This window comes from Conger conger, chromosome 14 (genome assembly GCF_963514075.1).
Source record: "Conger conger chromosome 14, fConCon1.1, whole genome shotgun sequence".
In the NCBI taxonomy this organism is placed as follows: Eukaryota; Metazoa; Chordata; class Actinopteri; order Anguilliformes; family Congridae; genus Conger; species Conger conger.
The window spans coordinates 18526205-18549444 of record NC_083773.1 but is presented as its reverse complement, the minus strand read 5'-3'; the positions used below and the strand labels follow the sequence as shown (position 1 = coordinate 18549444).

The 23240-nt window shown below is 39.9% G+C and overlaps 2 protein-coding genes across 15 annotated transcripts; both read left to right on the top strand.

The window, feature by feature from the left end:
- Window positions 1-168: 168 nt before the first annotated feature.
- On the top strand, window positions 169-5277 carry LOC133109748 (membrane cofactor protein-like). Of its 2 annotated transcripts, XM_061219308.1 has the most exons (8): window positions 169-387; window positions 485-670; window positions 1157-1256; window positions 1615-1688; window positions 2123-2308; window positions 2588-2767; window positions 3382-3417; window positions 4125-5277. In XM_061219308.1, the coding sequence occupies exons 1-8, from the start codon at window positions 309-311 to the stop codon at window positions 4145-4147; spliced, it is 864 nt and encodes a 287-aa protein (XP_061075292.1). In that variant the 5' UTR covers window positions 169-308; the 3' UTR covers window positions 4148-5277. The 2 variants fall into 2 exon arrangements, with proteins under 2 accessions (XP_061075292.1, XP_061075293.1); XM_061219309.1 differs by lacking the exons at window positions 169-387; window positions 1157-1256 and having other exon boundaries at window positions 534-670.
- Window positions 5278-7738: 2461 nt separating this feature from the next.
- On the top strand, window positions 7739-22255 carry LOC133109743 (complement receptor type 2-like). Of its 13 annotated transcripts, XM_061219288.1 has the most exons (15): window positions 7741-8244; window positions 8541-8726; window positions 8827-8926; window positions 9341-9414; window positions 9835-10020; window positions 10300-10479; window positions 11067-11102; window positions 11623-11670; window positions 12189-12236; window positions 12784-12840; window positions 13651-13701; window positions 13883-13931; window positions 15599-15677; window positions 18755-18842; window positions 19493-19511. In XM_061219288.1, the coding sequence occupies exons 1-13, from the start codon at window positions 8166-8168 to the stop codon at window positions 15654-15656; spliced, it is 1152 nt and encodes a 383-aa protein (XP_061075272.1). In that variant the 5' UTR covers window positions 7741-8165; the 3' UTR covers window positions 15657-15677; window positions 18755-18842; window positions 19493-19511. The 13 variants fall into 13 exon arrangements, with proteins under 13 accessions (XP_061075275.1, XP_061075279.1, XP_061075272.1 ...); XM_061219291.1 differs by lacking the exon at window positions 11067-11102 and having other exon boundaries at window positions 7739-8244; window positions 19493-19520; XM_061219292.1 differs by lacking the exon at window positions 12784-12840 and having other exon boundaries at window positions 19493-19508.
- Window positions 22256-23240: the final 985 nt, after the last annotated feature.

Sequence of the window (23240 nt, the reverse complement as noted above, 5' to 3'; positions counted from 1 at the left end):
CATTGGTAGTTTGTACAACTATGAAGGAAAAAATAATATTATAAAAAGCTTTTACATTAAAAATAAAGTGGACTGTCTAAATATTTACAAAAGTGCCTGTCTACAGTGATTTAGGAGGACCAGTCAATCTGGCTACTGAAGTTACCTCGAAGCTTATAGGACAGTGTTCTCACACCCCCTTCATGGACCGTAGCTTGGAAACAAGGGGTGACTAGACAGCTGAGCAGTGTTGGCTAACGTTAAATAATTCCCTAGTAATTTAGCTAACGTTCATTAAAGTCGGCTAAATCGGCTTGATTTGGAGAAATATGCCGAGGTTCAGGGTTTTCTGGTCACATTTGGTGTCGACCTTCAGTCTGTGCCTTCTACTTGCCGATTGTGCGAAAGGTAAGGACCGTTTCATAATCATGACGATTTATTACTTCATAACTTTCTAGGTAACGTTAACGTGCAGATTAACCGCATAAAATCTCGACCTTTCTAGGACAATGCCAGGTACCTTCGTTGAAGCCTGGCGTAGAATTAACCGATGAGAGCGCTGGAATGGACACTTTCCCCGAAGGATCAAATGTTACTCTCCAGTGCGGTAAAGGACATTTAAACACCAGTGGGAGTGGAGTTATACATTGCACAAATGGAGAATGGACCGCTGAAACACTTCAATGCCAAAGTAATTTACAGTTTGTGCGATGCAAGCTCTGGAAGGCTCTATGTTACGGAAGGGGGAAAGACTGTGTTGAAAGTAACACAAAATCTGTTGTCCTTGACTGGACATCGAGGTCTAGCCATGAAATGGCACGTTATGTTTCTGTTTTGGTGTGTAAATAGTTGAGTAAATGCATTCATGCATTTAAATACATGTGTAGTCTCTTGAGTTGACAACTTGACAAAGGAGAAATCACCATCACAAGTCTTCCTTCTTGCGAATTGTATGTATTCAGTTATCAACCGTTTTTCTTTCTATATTGGGGTGGACAATGTGGAAAATGTCTCCACTGGGACGATGACTGTATGTTTTATGAAATATTAATTTTAAAGCAGAAGCTGTTTTATGACTGAATGGAAAATATGTGCTTGCGACGCAAGCTCCCGTTATGATCGCTTGGGTAGGTCGCTCCATTTCCGACTTGCCTTAGTTCATGTTTCTATTTATTAGAAAAATCGTGTGGCTCACCTGGGGAGTTGTTAAATGGGAAATTTACCACCCCAGACGGAACGGATTTTGGTGCGACCGCTCATGCTTTTTGTAACCGTGGGTGAGTCTGTGACATTTATTTGGAAGTGTTGCAATTGCACCTGTTTTCCTACTAGGGTTAACATTGCATCATTAAAATACACAGGCAGCTAAAGTCGCAAAACAAACTGCGAAGCACGATCTAATTTGTAGCTTTTGTTTTATGAATGTAACGATGTGTTTTTCAGTACACCAAATGGACTACCTTCTTATTAACCTTCTCATTATCGTTCACAAATGACAGTAATTGTATCTCAAGGAGTGACGCTACATTGTGCAGATGACAGCATTTGTACTAACGTCTCTAAAGTCATAACAGCACCATGCACTAACGTTTCCTTTTTTCCTGTCTTTGACTGTCTTTTTCTTCATGTTTTCAGCTTTGTCTTGATTGGAACGGCCTATAGGCAGTGTTATGATTTTGGTTGGAATAATCGCCTGCCTGAATGTGAAGGTAAGTACGAGCATACACAAACTTCAGATTGTAATGCTACAGTGTGTACATGTGGAACCATTACCTTACCTGAAGGGCTACATTATCGACGATTCAATAGTCTTGAGTTATATATTCGCAATGCTGGTGTTCAAAATGTGTAAATATTGCCGTTTTCAGTGTGCGTAGGGTGGTTAAAGCCATTTATACTGGTCTATGATTAGGTGGCTAAGTTGAGTGTATATTGCAGATTGTGCATTTAAACATTCTGAGAAAGCATACGTTAATATCCAGCACACTTCTGTGTCATTACTTTTGCGTTATTTTCAAAACATTTTGTGGGAAACTAACTAGCATTGTGTCTAGTCATAAAATGACACGTTATGTATCTGTTTGGTGTGTAAAGAGTTGACTTAATGCATTCATGTATTTAAATACATTTGTATTCTGTTCAGTTGTGAAATGTGGAGATCCTCCTAAAATTGACAATGGAAAAATCACCAGTCTTCCTTCCGGCGAATTGTATGTATTCAGAGAAATTGTAACCTACACCTGTGACAGAAACTTCAACTTTGTTGGAGACTCACAGCTTGTATGTAATGAAGATGGTAAATACAATGGGACTGTCCCTGAGTGTAAAGGTATGATATTTTAAACATTTTGAGACTCTACCATTGGTTATCATCTGGTTATCGATTGTTATCATCTGTTTGTCTTCCTATATATAGGGGAAATTTAATGCATTTTGTATTTTTTGTTTACCACATTCCTGCATTTTGAATTAATCTGTTTCAGATTATTGCTCTAAACGATTTAAATTAATTTAATAATTATGGATATTAAGTTTGCTGTACTTTGATGGTGTCTATTCTAAAGTGTTTGGATTCAGACAAAAATAAATAAATAAAAATTTCTTGCAGATTTGAACTGTCCGACTCCAATAATTGAGCATGCTGATCGGATTGAAGGAGGTCCACCACCCTACAAGCTGAAATACTTTGTAGTCTATAAATGCAGAGATGGCTATGAAATGAAGGGCGAGAGGAAGCTAGTGTGTGAAGCAAACGGGTGGTCGTCTGACTTTCCAACCTGTGTTAAAGGTAAGCTTTCCAGAGCGCGGGCCCTGCAACTGGGTGTGTGACGCTGTCCAATTGGGGGGAGCCAATAGCCTAGTGACTAAGGTACATGACTAGGACCTGGAAGGTTGGTGCTTAAAGCCCCAGTGTAGCCACAATAAGATCAGTGCAGCTGGTGAGCTAAATAATTGATGTAATGTTAAAATGTAAATGTAATGTTATGTAGGGGATAAGCCAGCTAGTTCTGCTGATCTCATTGCTCTCTAGTGGCCACTGCTGGTCAGAACAGGTACCTGCGGACGCATGCACAGAGAATATTCTGACCTTGCTATCTTCTGAGGGCATGGCCATTATATAGTTGGTGGTGCATCTGCAGCGTAGAAAAAGAGCGAGAATAGGCGTCACGTAAATCGGAGGAGTCTTGTGTCTGCCCTCTTCTCCTGAAGTTGGTGGGAGGGTGTGCAGCGGGAGATCAACGGGTTTGTTGAGTTTGGATTGGGGGAAAAATCTCCCAGTGTGTGCTTGCAGAAGAGAGCACTGTCTCAATGGACTCAATGGCTCTTCTGGTTAAATAAAGGATTAAAAGAGAAATAATAATACAATATATTTGAACATTGTTGTATTTCTGTGTTCCATAGTTCATTCATCAACAACGCCTACCCCTACAAAACCAGGTGCGTTTTAACTTTCATTTTAACAAGGTGCACATAGGAGGCTATTCCCTGATGCTGTGCTTTGCTTGAATTTATTTTAAATTACTTTCACAATATTGGGTCTGAAGTACAAGGCAGGCCAATGAGAAAAGTGGAACTCTGGTAGATATTTCAGCGAATGCCCCTCCATGCCTGCAGTAGCGGCCCTGCCCAGCCTGTGAAACCTCCAGTGCATAGAGATGTGGTGTCACAGCCTCCTCCCAGAGAGTGCTAGCTCTTCCGGGCTCTGTTTGCAACCTGACTGCAAAACACCTTCCAACTTGCCTCACCCGTTTTATATACACTGATGTTTTGCAACATTCCGAACTTGCATTTGCAGGTTTGTGTCCCGATACATGACTTGGACCTGGGTGGTTGGTGCTGCAAGCCCCAGTGTAGCCACAATAAGATCAGGGCAGCTGGTGAACTAAATGATTGATGTTATGTAGGGGGTAAGCCACCTTTTTCTGTCAAGCTCATTGCTCTCTAGTGGCCACTTTGTTCACTATTTAGTCTCAGTTCACACTCCTTTAGTTGCCAGACTGTGAAGTTCTTTTTATCAGAGCCTTTGGTAATTTGTCTGTTCCATCAGTTCTTTTTGAGCCGTCTAGTTTTTGTTATCACACCCAGCCCTGTCTCCTGCCTGTTGCACTAGTTCCTGACAGCCTTGCCTCCCTGTTCCCTGCCAGCCTTGCCTCCTGCCCTCCCTTGAGGGTCCCTTCGCCTCGGGGATTAGGTGCTGCTGGACCTCCCGCTGTCTGAACAGCACTGCTCTACCTGTCTGGGGGTTTTGATCACCACATAACCACATAACATGAAACAAACATAAATCATGACATAACAAGTTTGTGAAATTATGACACTAAACTTTATAACATGACATGGCAAGACTAAAAAATAAATGGTAACAAGAACTAAACATGAAACATGACAAGACAATGAAACGTAACAGGAAATAAAACATAAAAACATTGCGAGACTAGACTAACATAATACGTGACATGACAATAACGTAACTAAGACAATCACTGAACATGAAACATGACATGACAAACATGAAACGTGACACAGTCACCCATTATAACAGAATGGCCCCAAAGGGAACAATTTGGTAGAAATTGAATAATTAAAAGATAATGGAAATGATAATGAGCCAAACCTGCATTGTGTTAACATGAACAAGTTCAAGAAAAACATGAAAGAACATAAAATGTGTCATTTCACATGGCTCCCCTAGGACTGAGTTTCAGTGTTGATGTTAGCTGACACACAGAACATGGATTCCAACTATTTTTTCTGCAGTTCGCCCTCCACCCACATTCAAAGGAAATTGACTCTGGCTTCATTGGGTTATTGAAGAAAAGTAAGGTACAAAGATAAAGTGGAAAGAAAGAGACTACAACAGCTTGTGCAGTACATAGTAATAAATAAATAAAATAGAATAAGCCATTCCCTGCCCCCTTTTTGCTGTTATTCCCTTTTGACTTTATTTTACCCAATTTTTTTTTTAGAAATGGTGATCAGGCTGTCTGGAAATTATTGACAATACATGTGTTTATAATCTGCTGATTCCTCCTTACACACACAAAGAGGTCCAAATCTTTGTTTGCATTTTTGCATCAGGACAGCAATAAACTGCTGCTTCTGGATAATAAAATGTAAATGTTACATGTTAACAAAGAATTTACCATTTTGTGAATACTTGCTTTTCATAATTGTTTAATTTCAAAACCTGAATTTGTGCTTCAGGTCTCTGTGTACTAGAAGTTATGTTAGTGCCTTTTATTATTGTTCAATAATCACAATTTTCTGTAAAATTCAGTAAAATTGCTTTTCACTGAAGTCTTGAAATTCCTGTTATTTAATTTGGAACATTTTGGTATGATTGTACATGGAAACTAACCTATTGTGTATACAAAATATATGGTACAAAATGCACCCCCCCCCCCCAACAAAAAAAAACCTATAAATAAATAATTATAATTTATTAAAGATTCAGAAAACAACATTAATTTATACCTTTTGAAAATGTTGTCACAGTTAAAAAAAGAAAGGTGAGCATTTGAAAAAAAGAAGGATGGGAAATGAGAACTCCTGTTGCCTATGATAACAGGAAGGGAGTTGTTTGGGAGATAGCTCCACCAGCATGAGTCAGCTCTTATTACATCACCCAGAATGGAATGTCGTTAAAGGGAGGAAACGTCTGAAACTGTAAGTATCAGTTTATCTGCTCAAAAACTTGCTTCTTCCCAACTCCCTTTGACCAGGTGTTGTTGGCGGGAGAACAACATGTTCAGCTGGGTTCAGGGTTAGGAAATTGGATGAAATTAGTGATAATATACTAATTCATAAAAGTTTATTATTTTGTATTATTCAAATAATAATACTAATTTCTAATTTTAGGCCTATTTATGTATTTGTTTATTTATTTATTTAGCAACACAGCAAACCAAAATCAGACAGTACCTAATTAAGAAGAACTGAGGTCAGCTGAAATAAAACTATGATTGCTCATTAAAGGTCACATGGAAACACCCCATCAGTCAGTACTATTACATTTGAAATGTGTCATAGTCATTAATAAGTTTAAGTGGGTGTGACCCAGCATGTCACAGAAATCAAGTCCTTTTTTCCACATGGCATGATTCAAAACCCCACCTGTACTAGGAATGTTGTACTTTGGTGTTTCTGCAAACGTCAAACTCTGATTTTCCGCTGGGTTCTTTAAGAAGTAATGCATTCATTGATTTACTTTAATTGCATTAATTAAAGTATTTCACAAATTTACCGTGAAAATTCCTGCAAAAGGAAACAATGTTTATATTAATGGTAATAGCTCATACCATAAGAGTAAGCTATGTTAAGATGAGAACTCCTGTTTGATACATTTTGTCCATGTGTCATTACAGGTTTTCAGTAAATAGTAAAAGCACTTGCAAGAATTATAAAAATGTATTTTTCCAACAAACAAAATCAAACTTTTAATCACTTAACATCACTTTTCATATGCTGCGCAAATTCTGTGGCCTATTCCAGATAGATGAGGACCATTGTAAAATTAAAGAAACAAACAAATTGCGTGCATTGCTCCAAATAAATATATTGAATCACAATGAATCAAAGTTGTAGCTGGTACGAAAGGGAACCAGCTCCTTTCGGACCGTTGCTAGTTGTTTCCGAAAGATAAAATCTGAATGGGTCCACCCTGATGTTTCCTATTATTTTGAATGATGGATGACTGACTCAAACCTGATAGATGAAGGTTGCTTGCCACTAGTTCTTTGGAAATGGGATGCTTTGAATGGCTGCAATGCATGGACTCAGTATACAGCTGTAAACTGTAATTACCTGAGGGTCGGGTACACAGACACAGAATAAGGTTAGTCCTAGACTAAGAGATTTGTCTGGAGAATATCCACTGAAAATGTAATTTAGTCTCGGACTAGTCTTGGCATAATCTGTGTGTGCGACACTGGCCCTATGAATGTGATCTAGATTAGCAGTTTGGTCTTGGGCCCCCCTGGGGTATGCTGGTTTTCGGTCCAACCACAATTGCAATCCCAGAATATTAACACGCTGTTACTTTTTCTTAATTAGGTGCTTTTCATGTTTAGAGGGATTATTTACCCTCTAAAGTCACATTCATATTACTCTGCTCCAGTGTATTTGCCAACGGTTCACTGCCAATTGCCACAAATTGCTCGTTCTCCCGACTGTGCTATATAGTGGTTCTACCCATATGCAAAAATAAGGCATTGCTCACACATGCACTTCATGTCGTGGGAAACATGATAATGATATTTTTGGAAATTTTTGAGTAATTGTAGTTTTTAGGGTAGCCTGGCTGTAGTTCAACTACTTTCAGTGTGAAGCAATTGGTAGTTTGTACAAATATGAAGGAAGACATAAATAAATAGAAACACTTTTAAATGACAGTGGACTGTGTAAATATTTACAATAGTGAGAGCCCTACAGTGATTTAGGAGGACCAATCAATCTGGCTACTGAAGTTACCTCCAAGCTAATAGGACATTCTTCTCACACTACCATAGCTTGGAAACAGTTCTTATAGCAAGTGTCATGAGATGCCATTTCTACATCTCTCAGACGTCTCCCGAAATTTAACCTAATTTTAATCCGACTTCTGCGACGTGGCCGTACCGCAAGCAAACGGGTGGTTTTATAGTGACATGCAGACAGCTATACATGTACTTCAAAAAATGGGTGACAAGATGAATTTTTTTTCAACTGATCCAGGATCAGGGCTTAGACACGGGTATTTCCGTAAGTGACGTCATTTTTGTTCCAGGAAGTGTACCAAACTAAACTGCGTATAGGGTGTGTAAACAGTAGTGTAGGCTTGTTGTGAGAAAGCAGAATTAACAAACTAGAGAGAGCAATCTTAATAGCTAGCAGAGCAGAGACCATCATAAGTTAACTTTGCTGCAAGTACGTCGTTTGGCTCCTGACAGGGCGTGGTAAACCGTGAGCATATTTTAGCATAGCTAAACGGGGGAGTTAACACTACGGCAGCTATAGTCTAGCTAGCTAGTCTAGCTAATTTCAGATAATTTACCCGCCGCGTAACGATAATATCTGCCAATTAACTGGCTTACAAAGTGATTGTTCTTTTAATATATCGATAACAATCTGAGATAGCTATTTTAACATGAAATAATTAGCTAGTAGCTAGCGTTAAAGTTGGCTACATCGACTTGAACTGGAGAAATATGCCGAGGTTTGGGGATTTGTGCTCATTTTTGGTGTCGACCTTGTGCCTGTGCCTTCTACTTGCTGATTGTGTGAAAGGTAAGGACCGATTCATAATCATCTGACAGCTAACATTTTAAGTTTAGTTGGCTAGGACGAGGCTAAGCGAGCCAACTAGCGATAAAAGTATTGGATTCCCTGTGTCTTGCCACAAAATAATATAACATTGTATGTTATGTCTTGTCTTTTATCTGGTATTAAAAAGTTTTAATTACATTATTGGCATTTGGCAGACGCTCTTATCCAGAGCGACGTACAGTTGATTAGACTAAGCAGTAGACAATCTTCCCCTGCAGCAATGCAGGGTTAACCACATACGATCTCGACCTTTCTAGGACAATGCCAGGTACCTTTGGTGAAGACTGGCATAGAATTAACCGATGAGAGCGCTGGAATGGACACTTTTCCCGAAGGATCAAGTGTTACGCTCCAGTGCGGTAAAGGATATTCAAAAACCAGTGGGAGTGGAATTATACATTGCGCAAATGGAGTATGGACCGATGAAACACTTCAATGCCAAAGTAATTTCTAAATTTTTGCGACGCAAACTCCCGTTATGATCGCTTGTGTAGGTCGCTCCATTTACGACTTGCCTTCGTCCACGTTTCCATTTATTCACAGAAAAATCGTGTGGCTCACCTGGGGACTTGTTGAATGGGAAATTTACCACCCCAGACGGAACGGAGTTTGGTGCGACCGCTTATGCTTCTTGTAACCGTGGGTGAGTCTGTGACAATTGCACGCGTGCTCCCGGAGTTTTATTGCGAGATAATCAACCTAACCTCTTTTCCTACTCAGGTTAATGTTGCATCATTAAAATACCCGGGCAGCTAAAGTCGCAAAACAATCAGCGAGGCACGATCTAATTTGTAGCTTTTGTTTTATGAATGTAACGATGTGTTTTTCAGTACACCAAATGATCTACCTTCTTAACATTCTCATTAACTGTTCACAAATGACTGTAATTGTATTCAATGAGTGACGTTACGTTGTGTAGATGACAGCGTTTGAACTAACGTCTCTAAAGTCATAACAGCACCATGCACTGACGCACTATGTACGTTACCTTTGTTTTCCTTCTTTTTTGAAAGATTGTTTTTAATGTCTTTGACTGTCTTTTTCTTTATGTTTTCAGCTTTGTCTTGCTTGGAACGGCCTATAGGCAGTGTTATGATTTTGGTTGGAATAATCGCATTCCTCTATGTGAAGGTAAGTACAGGCATACGCAAACTTCAGATTGTAATGCTACAGTGTACATATGTGGAACCATTACCTTACCTGAAGGGCTACATTATCGACGATTCAATAGTCTATATATTCGCAATGCTGGTGTTCAAAATGTGTAAATATTTCCGTTTTCAGTGTGAGTAGGGTGGTTAAAGCCATTTATACTGGTCTATGATTAGGTGGCTAAGTTGAGTGTATATTGCAGATTGTGCATTTAAACATTCTGAGAAAGCATACGTTAATATCCAGCACACTTCTGTGTCATTACAATTTTCAAAACATTTTGTGGGAAACTAACTAGCATTGTGTCTAGTCATAAAATGACACGTTATGTATCTGTTTGGTGTGTAAAGAGTTGACTTAATGCATTCATGTATTTAAATACATTTGTATTCTATTCAGTTGTGAAATGTGGAGATCCTCCTAAAATTGACAATGGAACAATCACCAGTCTTCCTTCCGGCGAATTGTATGTATTCAGTGAAATTGTAACCTACACCTGTGACAGAAACTTCAACTTTGTTGGAGACTCACAGCTTGTATGTAATGAAGATGGTAAATACAATGGGACTGTCCCTGAGTGTAAAGGTATGATATTTTAAACATTTTGAGACTTGACCATTGGTTATCATCTGGTTATCGATTGTTATCATCTGTTTGTCTTCCTATATATAGGGGAAATTTAATGCATTTTGTATTTTTTGTTTCCCACATTCCTGCATTTTTAATGAATCTGTTTCAGATTATTGCTCTAAACGATTTCAATTAATTTAATAATTATGGATATTAAGTTTGCTGTACTTTGATGGTGTCTATTCTAAAGTATTTGGATTCAGACAAAAATAAAAAAATAAAAATTTCTTGCAGGTTTGAACTGTCCGACTCCAATAATTGAGCATGCTGATCGGATTGAAGGAGGTCCACCACCCTACAAGCTGAAATACTTTGTAGTCTATAAATGCAGAGATGGCTATGAAATGAAGGGCGAGAGGAAGCTAGTGTGTGAAGCAAACGGGTGGTCGTCTGACTTTCCAACTTGTGTTAAAGGTAAGCTTTCCAGAGCGCGGGCCCTGCAACTGGGTGTGTGAGGCTGTCCAATTGGGGGGAGGCAATAGCCTAGTGACTAAGGTACATGACTAGGACCTGGAAGGTTGGTGCTTAAAGCCCCAGTGTAGCCACAATAAGATCAGTGCAGCTGGTGAGCTAAATAATTGATGTAATGTTTAAATGTAAATGTAAATGTGATGTTATGTAGGGGATAAGCCAGCTAGTTCTGTTGATCTCATTGCTCTCTAGTGGCCACTACTGGTCAGAATTGTTACCTGCGGATGCTTTCACCAAGAACATTCTGACCTCGCTATCTTCTGAGGGCATGGCCATTATTATATCGTTGGCGGTGCGTCTGCAGTGTAGAAAAAGAGCGAGAATAGGCATCACTTAAATCGGAAGTTGGTGGGAGGGTGTGCAGTGGGAGATCAACGGGTTTGTTGAGTTTGGATTGGGGGAAAAATCTCCCAGGGTGTGCTTGCAAAAGAGAACCCTGTCTCAATGGACCTCTTCTGGTTAAATAAAGGATTAAAAGATAAATAATAATACAATACATTTGAACATTGTTGTATTTCTGTGTTCCATAGTTCCTTCAACAACGAAACCCACCACTACAAAGCCAGGTGCGTTTTAACTTTCATTTTAACCAGGTGCACATAGGAGGCTATTCCCTGATGCTGTGCTTTGCTTGATTTTATTTTAAATTACTTTCACAGTATTGGGTCTCAAGTACAAGGCAGGCCAATAAGAAAAGCACACCGTTTTACCAAAAGTTTTTCACCGACTTCCACAAAATATTAATCACAATTCTCCATCTTCAATGTACGCACACATATTTCCAGAGTTTCCCTCCATTAAATAAATGCAAGGTAAACCATATTTTTTTCACGTCTGGAACTCTGGTAGATATTTCAGCGAATGCCCCTCCATGCCTGCAGTAGCGGCCCTGCCCAGCCTGTGAAACCTCCAGTGCATAGAGATGTGGTGTCACAGCCTCCTCCCAGAGAGTGCTAGCTCTTCCGGGCTCTGTTTGCAACCTGACTGCAAAACGCCTTCAAATGTGCCTAACCTGTTTTATATACATTGATGCTTTGCACCATTCCGAACTTTATTCAAACCAATATATATTTCTGTGTTCCATAGGTGTTCCAACACCACCACCAACAGGGAAACCCACCCCTCCAAAACCAGGTACATTTTAACTTTTATTTTAACCAGGTGCACATAGGAGGCTATTCCCTGATGCTGTGCTTTGCGTGAATTTATTTTAAATTACTTTCACAATATTGCGTCTCAAGTACAAGGCAGGCCAATGAGAAAAGCACCGTTTTACCAAAAGTTTTTCACCGACTTCCACAAAATATTAATCACAATTATCCATCTTCAATGTACGCACACATATTTCCAGAGTTTCCCTCCATTAAATAAATGCAAGGTAAACCATATTTTTTTCACGTCTGGAACTCTGGTAGATATTTCAGCGAATGCCCCTCCATGCCTGCAGTAGGGGCCCTGCCCAGCCTGTGAAACCTCCAGTGCATAGAGATGTGGTGTCACAGCCTCCTCCCAGAGAGTGCTAGCTCTTCTGGGCTCTGTTTGCAACCTGACTGCAAAACACCTTCAAATGTGCCTAACCTGTTTTATAAACATTGATGCTTTGCACCATTCCAAACTTTATTCAAACCAATATTTATTTCTGTGTTCCATAGGTGTTCCAACACCACCAGCAACAGGGAAACCCACCCCTCCAAAACCAGGTACATTTTAACTTTTATTTTAACCAGGTGCACATAGGAGGCTATTCCCTGATGCTGTGCTTTGCGTGAATTTATTTTAAATTACTTTCACAATATTGGGTCTGAAGGCTGACCAATGAGAAAAGTGTTGTTTTGCCAAGCGTTTTTTACCCACTCCCACAAAATATTTATCTTCAGTGTACCCCCATATTTCCAGAGTTTCCCTCCATTTGCGTGTTTGCATAACGTTTGGAATCGCCACACCAGAAGTCTTCTGCTATATCTTATCACATTGCTGTCGTCATTTATGGCATGATGTGCAAAATAAGTAGGAAATATTGAATGTTTACCTCATAGTCAGTTACATCCTAAAAATTCACGTGGTTTTTGGGGGTAATGTCTATGTAGTGAAGCAATAGAAATTCCTTTTTCAGTGCTCCGGCTTTGATGGCACATTCCCGTTGGTGTACGCTTGCATGCTTGCACGCTTGCGCATGGCCCTCTTTGATACTTTGTTTCAATCGATGTCGGCAGTATTAAAATTGATTTTCCCCCATTTAATTATTAGGGAAAAATGACACCGTCCCTCCTCAGTCAAGTACGGCCAGCCCCAAGCCATCACAGGGTAACCTGCCATTCTACTTTGTGCCTCAAAGGCTTCTGGGAATTTGAGGGAAAAAAATAATGGCCATTCAATTGATTAGCTATCTGCCTGTAATCTTTTTACTTTGACCCCTTAAGAATCCCCCCTTTTCTTGACACAAGCTTGAAAATGACAGCCTTTTATCCTGAAAAAGTGTTTGCACTTACCCCTTGCATGTCACCCTCCCCCTACCTCTCATTGTGCTCTCCACTGAAAGCAACATCATAGATCATAAGGAACAAGTACAATAATCACAATGATAACATCTTTTATACTAATGTATTCATTGAGGTCCATTGATTGAAGTCGTGAAATACCCAACCCCCGTCAACAATTCAAACACATTCCACAATTTTGCATGCTATTTATTCAGAAGGAGGCTGGCTCCTTATTTATAAACATACTAAATAATACAAAAATATTTTGATAATGTGGTTACAGATGCTCACCAATATAAAATGGGGCCACGTCACTGAAAATGCCCTCTGTTGTGGAGTCAAAGGTGTCTTCACTGAGAAATATTCACTCAGACAAGAGATTCCTTGGATGTTCTCCAAAGGAAGTCCTCTATTTAGATATAGGCATTGCAAAAGACATTTTTGTTGTAAAACGTCAGCCGAGTTTCAAGTGTTATATACTGTTGCCATAGTAATTGGAAATTACACATTGAAAAAAAGGAACAAATGCAAAAAAAAACCCTCACCGGTCCAGCCTGAAGAATCCATGTAAAATGGCTGACTCCCATATTGTGATACATTCTGTCTTGACTTATTGATTTTTCTCTTTCCGAAGGCACAAATTTGACGTGGCTGTGGGTTGTTCTTGGAATACTATTTGCTCTGGGTGAGTTAACCCGAAACCTCCACACGAGTGCCGTGCACACAAATCTATTTTTCTCCATAAATCACAACCTTTGCATCCATACCGTTGTTTATTGTACTGTTATTTTGTGGCACACATACAGCCACAAACGTGTCTGCTTGTCACTGAATTTTGCTTTCTTCGTCCTTAACGCGAATGACAGCACTGGCAGCATGTGGATGCTGGAAATACATTGGCATGAAGAAAAAACGGTGAGTGAATTTACGTAGTTCTGTGTTTTTAACAGCTCTGCAATGCTACATGTTTATGCATGTACGATTGTGACTGCTTACTGCTGTGCATCTTCTCACTGTGTGTGTGTGTGTGTGTGTGTGTGTGTGTGTGTGTGCCCCCATGTGCGCGCCCGTGTGCACGCGCGCATCTCTTTCAGTGTGAGAAACAGTGCCCCTGATTATGAAACACACACCCTGATTTCAAATGTGCTGTAGTTGAAACACTTGTTTTCTGGTCTTAGGTGCGTGGTCGGTGGTTTATATTTTTTACTTTTGAAATCTGGTTATTACCTGCAGTACTGTGGGTTTGGTACCTTGCACAACATGAGCTCTATTAAAGACATAAACATGGGATTTTTCCGTGACGCACTTCAAACCCTCATCTCAGACTGCTTCCCTGGCTGGAAAGCTGTAGTGGTAATGTTCTGCTGCCTGCTATAGCAGACCAGCGAGTCTACTGTAAGTAGGCATGTACCATTGTAGTCTTAACGGCTGTTGGAAAGTACCAGAAGGGCTGGCGCGAGTTTGCACTGTACCCGAGTCTCTTGCAGTTAGAGAGGCTTATGTCCTACCTCAGGCTGTGGCAACCTTGCTTTTTTTGTTCCTCAGAATTTGGCCTTCTGTCCCTCTTAAGTTTTATTTATTCATTTATTTTTCCTTTAGCAGACACTCTTCACTGCCATCACAATGTAAACAGCTTGTACAGTGGGAGCAATAATTATTTAATCCCTTGCTGATTTTGTAGATTTGCCCACTTACAAAGAATGGAACTGTGTAGAATTTTAATCATAGGTACATTTTAACATTGAGTTAAATAATATATCACAAAATAATCCACAATAACAACATCATATAAATTTAATAAATTTAATATCATATTTTCACATGAAATAAGTATTTGATCCATAGAACAATAGGACTTAATACTTGGTGGAGAAACCTTTGTTGGCAAGCACAGAGGTCAGATGTTTGTTGTAGTTTTTCACCAGGCTTGCACAGATCTTGGGAGGGATTTTGGTCCACTCCTCTTTGCAGATCCTCTCCAAATCCTTAAGCTTCCGAGGCTGTCACTTGGCAACTCGAAGCTTCAGCTCCCTCCACAGATTTTCGATGGGATTTAGGTCTGGAGGCTGGCTAGGCCACTCCAGGACCTTAATATGCTTCTTTTTGAGCCACTCTTTTGTTGCCTTGGCTGTATGTTTTGGGTCATTGTCATGTTGGAAGACCCATCCACGACCCATTTTCAGTGCTCTCACTGAGGGAAGGAGGTTGTCGCCCCAAATTTCCTGGTACATGGCCCCATTCATCCTCCCCTTGATACGGTGAAGTCGTCCTGTCCCCTTAGCTGAGAAACACCCCCAAAGCATACGGTTTCCACCTCCATGCTTCACAGTGGGGATGGTGTCCTTGGGGTTGTACTCAGCATTTCTCTTCCTCCAAACACGGCGAATCGAGTTGATGCCAAATAGCTCTATTTTGTTCTCATCTGACCACATCACCTTCTCCCAAGCCTCCTCTGGATCATCCAGGTGTTCTTTGGCAAACTTCACACAGGCCTGTTCCTGTGCCTTCTTCAGCAGAGGAACCTTAAGGATTTTAACCTTACTGCTGCCCATGTTGACGGGTAAACTGACTTTGGCTTGCAGCGCTCGGGGCTACAGAGGACAGATGACCAAGGTAGCTCCCCAGGAGTGCGATCAGTAATAACCGCCTATGTGATCAATGGTAAGACGTGAAGCCCTAATTCCTGACCCTGTCACCCCCTTCTCTTGTAGGATGTCCTGTTTCTTAATCATCATGATTATGAATTGAATATATTACGCTTTTCATAAACTCAGAAGTGCTTTAGTTATAAATCACAAAAAAATGAAACGCATGGCAATGCATAAAATCAGGGTCATACAATGAACACGCAAGCAGAACACGGTACATGCAAAGAGAAGGCGATCGGTAAAGCGTACAGGAGCAACGGGTCAATCATACTAGCATACAAGATCATTATTTTCAGCCGCTGTTTGTTTAATTTCTCCCAGAGAACGTGGGTTTCCCCCTTGCAGAGAGCCCTGGCAGCAGTTTTTGCCTGTGTTTTGGCTTCTCCATTGTTGTGTGTCTGTCCTGCCTTTTGTCTGTTTGCCGTTGACATTGAGTTCCCTGCTATGTCACTGAAGTCAGGAAATATGCAGCGAATGCCTAACACAAGCGGATATCAACTATTTATATTTAGAACATCCATAAGGAAATTGAATTCCTTGCAAAACAACCTGTGATTGTGAAATCAACTTATCATGTCTGACACAATCACATTACATTAATTAATGGCATCCATTAATGGCATTTGGCAGACACTCTTATCCAGAGCAACGTACAACAAAGTGGATACCCATAACCAGGGATAAGTGCGCTGAAAGACCCTAGAGGGAAGTACAATTTCAACTGCTACCTGCATAACAAGGACCAGGGCCTATATGAAATAATATTATTATTATTATTTTTTTAAACAAATAAACAAAGCAAAAGTATGACCAAACCCCTTAACTAGCCAAACACTGCTTACCTAGCCAAACTAAAAATACCGATACACAAAAAAGTAAATCACAGAAAGACAACAATTAAGGTTCACAGGGGGAGGTAGGGAGGGACGGGGAGAGGATGTCAGTTGTTTTGCAAACAATTGTGTGCAATCCTTATCCCCGGTTAACATGCCAGAAACAGTGTGCTGTTTTTCAACGAATTTTCCTAGTTTCTGGTGTAGCATGGAAAACCAATTTGTGTGAAATTGTCTGTTTCCTGATAGCAGCTGAAATATGCTTATTTTGGCTGGTTGAGAGGAAACTAGTTATTCTTTAGTGTAATTAATGTTTATATTGTTACTGTTTTGTATTTTTTAGTGTAATGAATGGTTATGTTGTTAGCGTATGTGTGACCAGGGTTTATCAGCCAGTAGGAAGCTGTGAGGAAAATGGCATAGGTTTGTCTGAGGGGAAATTGCATCGGAAGAATGTATCAGTGGCAGTGCACCTCTTTATTTCCGCATTTGAGCCACTGTAATAAATAGGATGGATGGATGGATGGATGGATGGATGGATAACAATGGCTTTTTTTCAGCACTCACTCACCAGGATCAACTAACTCATAAAATGAATTAATTCCTTCTTTGTAATTTTCTGACCTGAATTTCCTGAGCCCAACTTTGCTAAGCACACTCTACACCCAGTGCTTGGAAACACACACACACACACACACAGACACACACACACGTACATACACTTAGTCTTAAACATACAGTACTGTGCAGAAGTCTTAGGCACCTGAGACTTTATTATATGTAGGTTTCTTTTTTTGTGCTCGTATAAAACAACACATTGAGATTTCCAAATATTCCTTTTCTAAAAGATTTAATTTTACAGAGAGATTTGTGTATTTAATTTAAAGTAACATTACTGTTAGCAATTGACTACTTTTTACATAAAAACGTGATCAAGGCTGTCTCAGATCAAAAGCAAGGAGCCAACCAAAGTCTGCAGAATAACTGTGGCCAGTTCTCCAACATGCTTGGAACAACCTCTCTGCTGATTGTCTTAGCCAATGCTGTCCTGCAGTTCTATATCTCAGAGAAGTGATGCAGTTTTAACGCCGAAGGGTGGTCACAAAAAATACAGATTTGATTCAGTTTAACTATTCTGGCAAATTACTCAAATGTAATGTAAAATGTATAGTATGTTTATTTAGGAACTTTCATTGAATTATTTTTGAAAGAATCTGTACAGAATGTTATACAGGTGCCTTAGAATATTGCACAGTACTTTATATACACGCACATACATCTATACATTCATATAGTATTGTTCAGATGTCTTGGGCCCTCTAGATTAAAAAAATATATGAATTTGGTCTTAGATGTTTGTTTTCTGCATAGGGTGTCATTACAATATCTGAGATCTTGCCACAATTGTTCTGCAGACTTTGGCTGTTTCACTGTAGTGAGCTCACAGCCGTGATCAGGTTTTTATCAGAAAAGTGGTCTATAGTTTAATACGTTACTTATTATTTATTTTTTTAAATCATCTGTAAGATTCAATTTTTTTAGGAAAATTAATGCTTGAAAATCTCAAATTTGGTGTTTTCTACTGACACACTAATGCAGAAATAATGAACCGTATGACCAAATTTATATTGAAAAAAATCAAGGGTCAAAAAGTCATGTAACTTTGTGTTTCAGGTCAGGTCCCGCTTGCAAAAGAGATTTTGATCCCAATGGTTAATGGTTAAATAAAAAATAAAAAGGGTGCCTTTTGCACATTACTCTACATACACTCAGTGAGCATTTTATTAGGTATGTATGTATTGACTTATTTTTTAGACTTAAGTCTTATGCTGCTGTAGTCTATCCACTTAGAGGTTTGAGGCATTGTTTGTTCAGAGATGCTCTTCTGCATACCACTGTTGTTACTGTTACCACCTTCCTGTCAGCTTTGACCAGTCTGGCCCTTCTTCTCGGATCTTTCTCATTAACAACGCGCTTCAAAGTCACTTAGATCACATTTCTTCCCCATTCTGACATTTGGTCTGATAAACAGCTTAACTTCTGGACCACGTCTGCATGCTTTTATGCATTTAGTTGCTACCACAAGATTGGCTGTTTAAATATTTGCCTTAAGCTGATTTACAGGTCTGCCTAATAAAGTGCTCACAGTGTATAACCATGCCTCCCTGCAATCGTGCTGCTCACTTGCCTTCATGTTCTGTGTGCGCATGAAGGAGAAAGTATTGACCATATTTCCCTCTCTGAACACACTGTCCAGTGAATACTACACAAGAGAAGATGGACAGATGGACAAGTTGAACCATTAAGCTCCAAAGGCCAAACAAATTGCCATTGAATTGTTGAAGGTATCCCGCTGATTCTTTCCTGTTCTTCTTCACCCCTCTTCCTCCCCAGCTCCAGAGGACTAACGTCATCCTTTCTTTCTCTCGAGTCCAGGCCTAAGACTGTGTGCATGTCAAAAATAATAACTCATGTACATACTGTTTTTGTTCAGAAACTATTGTTTGGGCAATAATGTACGTGGAGAAATAGTTGGGTTGTGCATGTGATGTCATGTCACTGTTTCTCCGAGCTACAATACGCGCACTTAATGCTGGATTATGGATGCACTTTTTAAAAATGTAATAAATAAAATACAATTGTGAGAATTGGTATTCGGGTGGTGTAAAATTGACCAATTGTGTTTAAGGCCAGGTCATAGGCTAAATTTCAATTCAATTTCAATCCAAAGAGCTTTATTGGCATGAAAGTAATAAAATAATATTGCCAAAGCCATACAGTTGATATACCTTAATAATATAAAATTGGATTGGGTACAATAATAAGCTGTAAGCATAGTTTATTTACAGTTACCCAGCCTCCCTTGCTCTATGACAGTTATTTTCTGGCCACCATGACGATTGTGAACCGTTCAGGGTTTCCATGGTGTGGTGAGTTCACCAGCCCACCTGCTGACCTCTGACCTTCCACCTCTGTCTGTTTCTCGTCCTTCCAGTGCAAAGGAGCCGACTGGGTATTTGTGAGCATTGCCCCTGCAACAGCACCCTTTCTGGTGGAAGAGTGCCCCTTTCCCATCCTCTGTCCCTGGCTGCCATGTTGAGAGGATTACTTGCTTAGCAATTGGCCACAAAAAAACAAAACAAAAACAAAAAACACTGAAAGTGGTCTTTTTTTTATGTTAAGATGCCCCCCGCCCCCACATAATCTTAAAACGGATCGGCCGTCAAAGCTTCATTTCAGAATGTATAGCATCCTTGGCCTTGACATCACTAAGTCTTGCTAATCTTTTAGGATGAGTCCTGTGTATTTGTATATGAAGAACCAAAATTAATAATTGTGGATTGTTGCTGAGAATACTGAATTTATTGCACCACTCGCAATTCTATATATACTGAATCACCACTTGATTACACCATTATTCATTAGACTTATATTGTGACTCAATGTGTTGTATGTTCAGATATGCTGTTCTGCACACTACTGTTTTAACGTGTGGCTATTTGTCTTAGTATCACCTTCCAGTCAGCTTGAACCAGTCTGGTCAAGCCATTTTTGCCCACAGATCTGCCACTCAGTGGATGTTTTTTTGTTTTTTGCACCTTTCTCTGTAAATTAGAAACTGTTGTGAAAATCCCAGGAGATCTGCAGTTTCTGAGATCCTCAAACCACCCTGTCTGGCACCACAATTAAGTCAATTAGATCACATTTCTTCCCTATTCTGATGTTTTGTCTAAACAACAACAGAATATCTCTTGACCAATGATTGACTAATTAGATATTTGCATTAACGAGTTGGTGTGGAGGTCTATTAAAGTGTTCACTGAGTGTATAATTTCCTTGGTCAAATGCTCCCTTTAACAAACTTTCTGCCACTAGATTCACTTATATTTATTTGTTATTATGATTAGTTCACTTGCAGCTGTGAGATGTAATTGCACTTCCCTTAAAGGTACAGTAGGTAAGATTTTTGTGTTAACTTTGTTTCAAGACCATTGTAAATCCCTTCATATCATTGAAAAAGCCTCACTGACATGTTGACTCACCCTCTGCCTGTGTTTATAATACATGTATTTGGGTTTCAAAATATGCAGTTTATGGGCCGGCAATCTGTACCAAAACATTGTATAGCTGTACAATAATTTTCGCTCATTGGTTAAAAATTGGTTGTAATTGCCACAGCCGATGGCGTTTTAAAGTCAGCGTGTTCACAGAAGGGATGGGATAAACAGTGGTGTGGTTTGAGCCTGTTTGTTGCTGCAATTCCTCTCTTGACTGTTAGAAGTCTGAAATCACCTATTGTGCCTTTAAGTATGCTTTGTGTTAGCATAACTTCTACTAGTTTTTTTTATTTTATTAGATTTTTTTATACTCGGCTAAGTGCCGTGTGGTGTGTATTTATTTTATGACTTGACTGTTTTGAGTGAATGTACACATGTAAGATTCAGCACCCCCTAAGTGTCCTCATATTGTTTCCTGAGAGGGAAAGCAACAGGAGTCCTTTGTACTGCCATCATTTTCAGAGAAGTATAACGGTGACATGATGTTTAAAAAATTAAACCCATGTACCGTGTATGCTTGTCTAGTCATTGGGCCCACAAAGTTAGCAAATGATAACAATTAGACATAATTGACTGTTGGTTTGGCTTGTGAACAGGACAGTTATAAATAAGTTAGAAATATTGTAGTGTAAGTGATGTAAATGTTAAATAAACTATTTTAGGCTTATTGAAAATATTGTGTTTCTTTGTTTTAGTTTTTTTGAATAAGTAGCATATATGAAGTCAGTTTATTTACCGTCTCTTCTAATCAGTGGTAATTTCATAATTGCTTTTACAAGACCATGCTCTATTGGTACACCAGGTATTTTCTTTGGGGGGGAGGGATTGTGTATCTGGAGAAAGGAGCTGGGGGGGGGGGGATTCCGTGAAGCAAGCTAACAGAGTTAGCTGGATAACTGCTATGTAAAACCCAGAACAGCTCTTTACTTTAGTCCCTGTTCCAGATTTGGGAGGGGTCTAGCTTTTATCGAGCAGCAGGGTGGCCTAGTGGTGGGTGTTCGGGGGTTGCTGGTTCGAGCCCCCGCATATAGGAATGCTGACCTGCATCTGGAGTGATGATTGTGCGTCTCTGACGTTAGCTGTAGTTACTGTTAACAGTGCTTGCCTGTTCTCTTCTGGTCTTGCAGGGGGAGGGCTTTGGCCCAAGCCAGTTCAAGCTTCCTAGCCTATTATCTGATGTTTTGCTGCAGTGGATTTCATCTCCCTTCCTGTTTGCGAACTGCACTAGATTTGTGTTGCTCAATAACTGACCTTGTTATTTGTACACTCTCTCTGTTTATGATTGTACAGCTCTCTTAATAGCGTGTGTCTATATATGTGTGTGCGTGAGCACATAAACAGAATAGCTGTGTGTAAAATGAGGTTGCTTTAGATTTTCATTTTATGTTGGTATTTTGACAAACGGTATCTGCCCTGTTATGCAGGCCTCAAAATCCTTGGTTGTTTGGTTGAAGTGAAATGAGGGACCGTCGCCAGCCCATGTCTTTGCCCATTTGTGATGTTAGGGGTGCATCTGCCACCAAAGGGCAGTGCTGTTTCATTGGGATTATTTTCTCACCTTTAAATTGGCTGGAAACCTCCCAAATCCAGGAGGAAATGTCAAAGAAAAAGTGATCATTTTCTTTACCACTGTGTCCCTTGTCTGTTGTGTTATGCTCAGTTTAACTAATAAATGTGTCTGCATGTTCTCAGAAATGCTATGTTCTTAGTCCTGTGTCATTTCTTTTTGTAAGGTAACACTTTGTCATGGTAATGGTAATGGTATTGTTCAGATTGTTCTTCTTTGCTATTGAATTGTTCTCCCTGTCAGCTGCTTGAAGATTTGGGATTTCTTTCATTATGAATTCTTCAATTTTATTATGAATTAAATGCAATGTTTAGAATGAATCTCTGTAATGTTGTTTTAGAGAAAGAAGATCGGCACATCCCATTTTTATCAAATGTTTCTAGGTGACTGGGATACACTGAATGCACTCGTCAAGATTAAATATTTCCGGAATTACACTAGAGGCAGCCAGTGTAGGCAGAGGAGATAGCTTGTTTAGTCTAATTCACAGACATCACACCCTTGTCTGGGAGACTTGACTGTTAAGGGTGGAGTCCCTGCACATAACATCATGTGGCGGGATCCCCCTGCCCTTTCTGGTGTGCCTTAATTAGCGACTTCCCTAGATACTGCACATTTCTACACTGTGGTACAGTTTCCTCTTCTGCACTCGATTTCAGTCAGACTGCTCTGCACGTTTCCTCTGCTTCCTCTCTGAAGGGGCCCTTCCATGTGTCTTTGAAAAGGGTGGAACCCAAGGAGATGCAGCTGTGCCAAAACTATGATTAAGTAGGAAAATACTTGAGTTATGAGAGCACTGTGTACAGGGTTATGGCACGTGGTCATATCACTGAAGATTGCCCCCTGGCGGTCTGTTTTAACAGGAGAGTCGTTCCCCCTGTTGGCCAGATGAGGGAGGGAGGGAGTGTTTTTTTCTGCTACACGCCAGGGCTAATCTGCCTTGCCATTGGCAGAGTCTGAGGATTGAGACACACTGTAGCTCCACTCCCAGGCGTTATTACTGATGAGTCCACAGTGAGCAGTGGACTCATCAGTAAGTCACATGCAGGCCATGACGCATGCGGAGGAAAAAACAAAGCTGAGATATCCGGATCTTTCTACTGTGTGCACACTGCCTT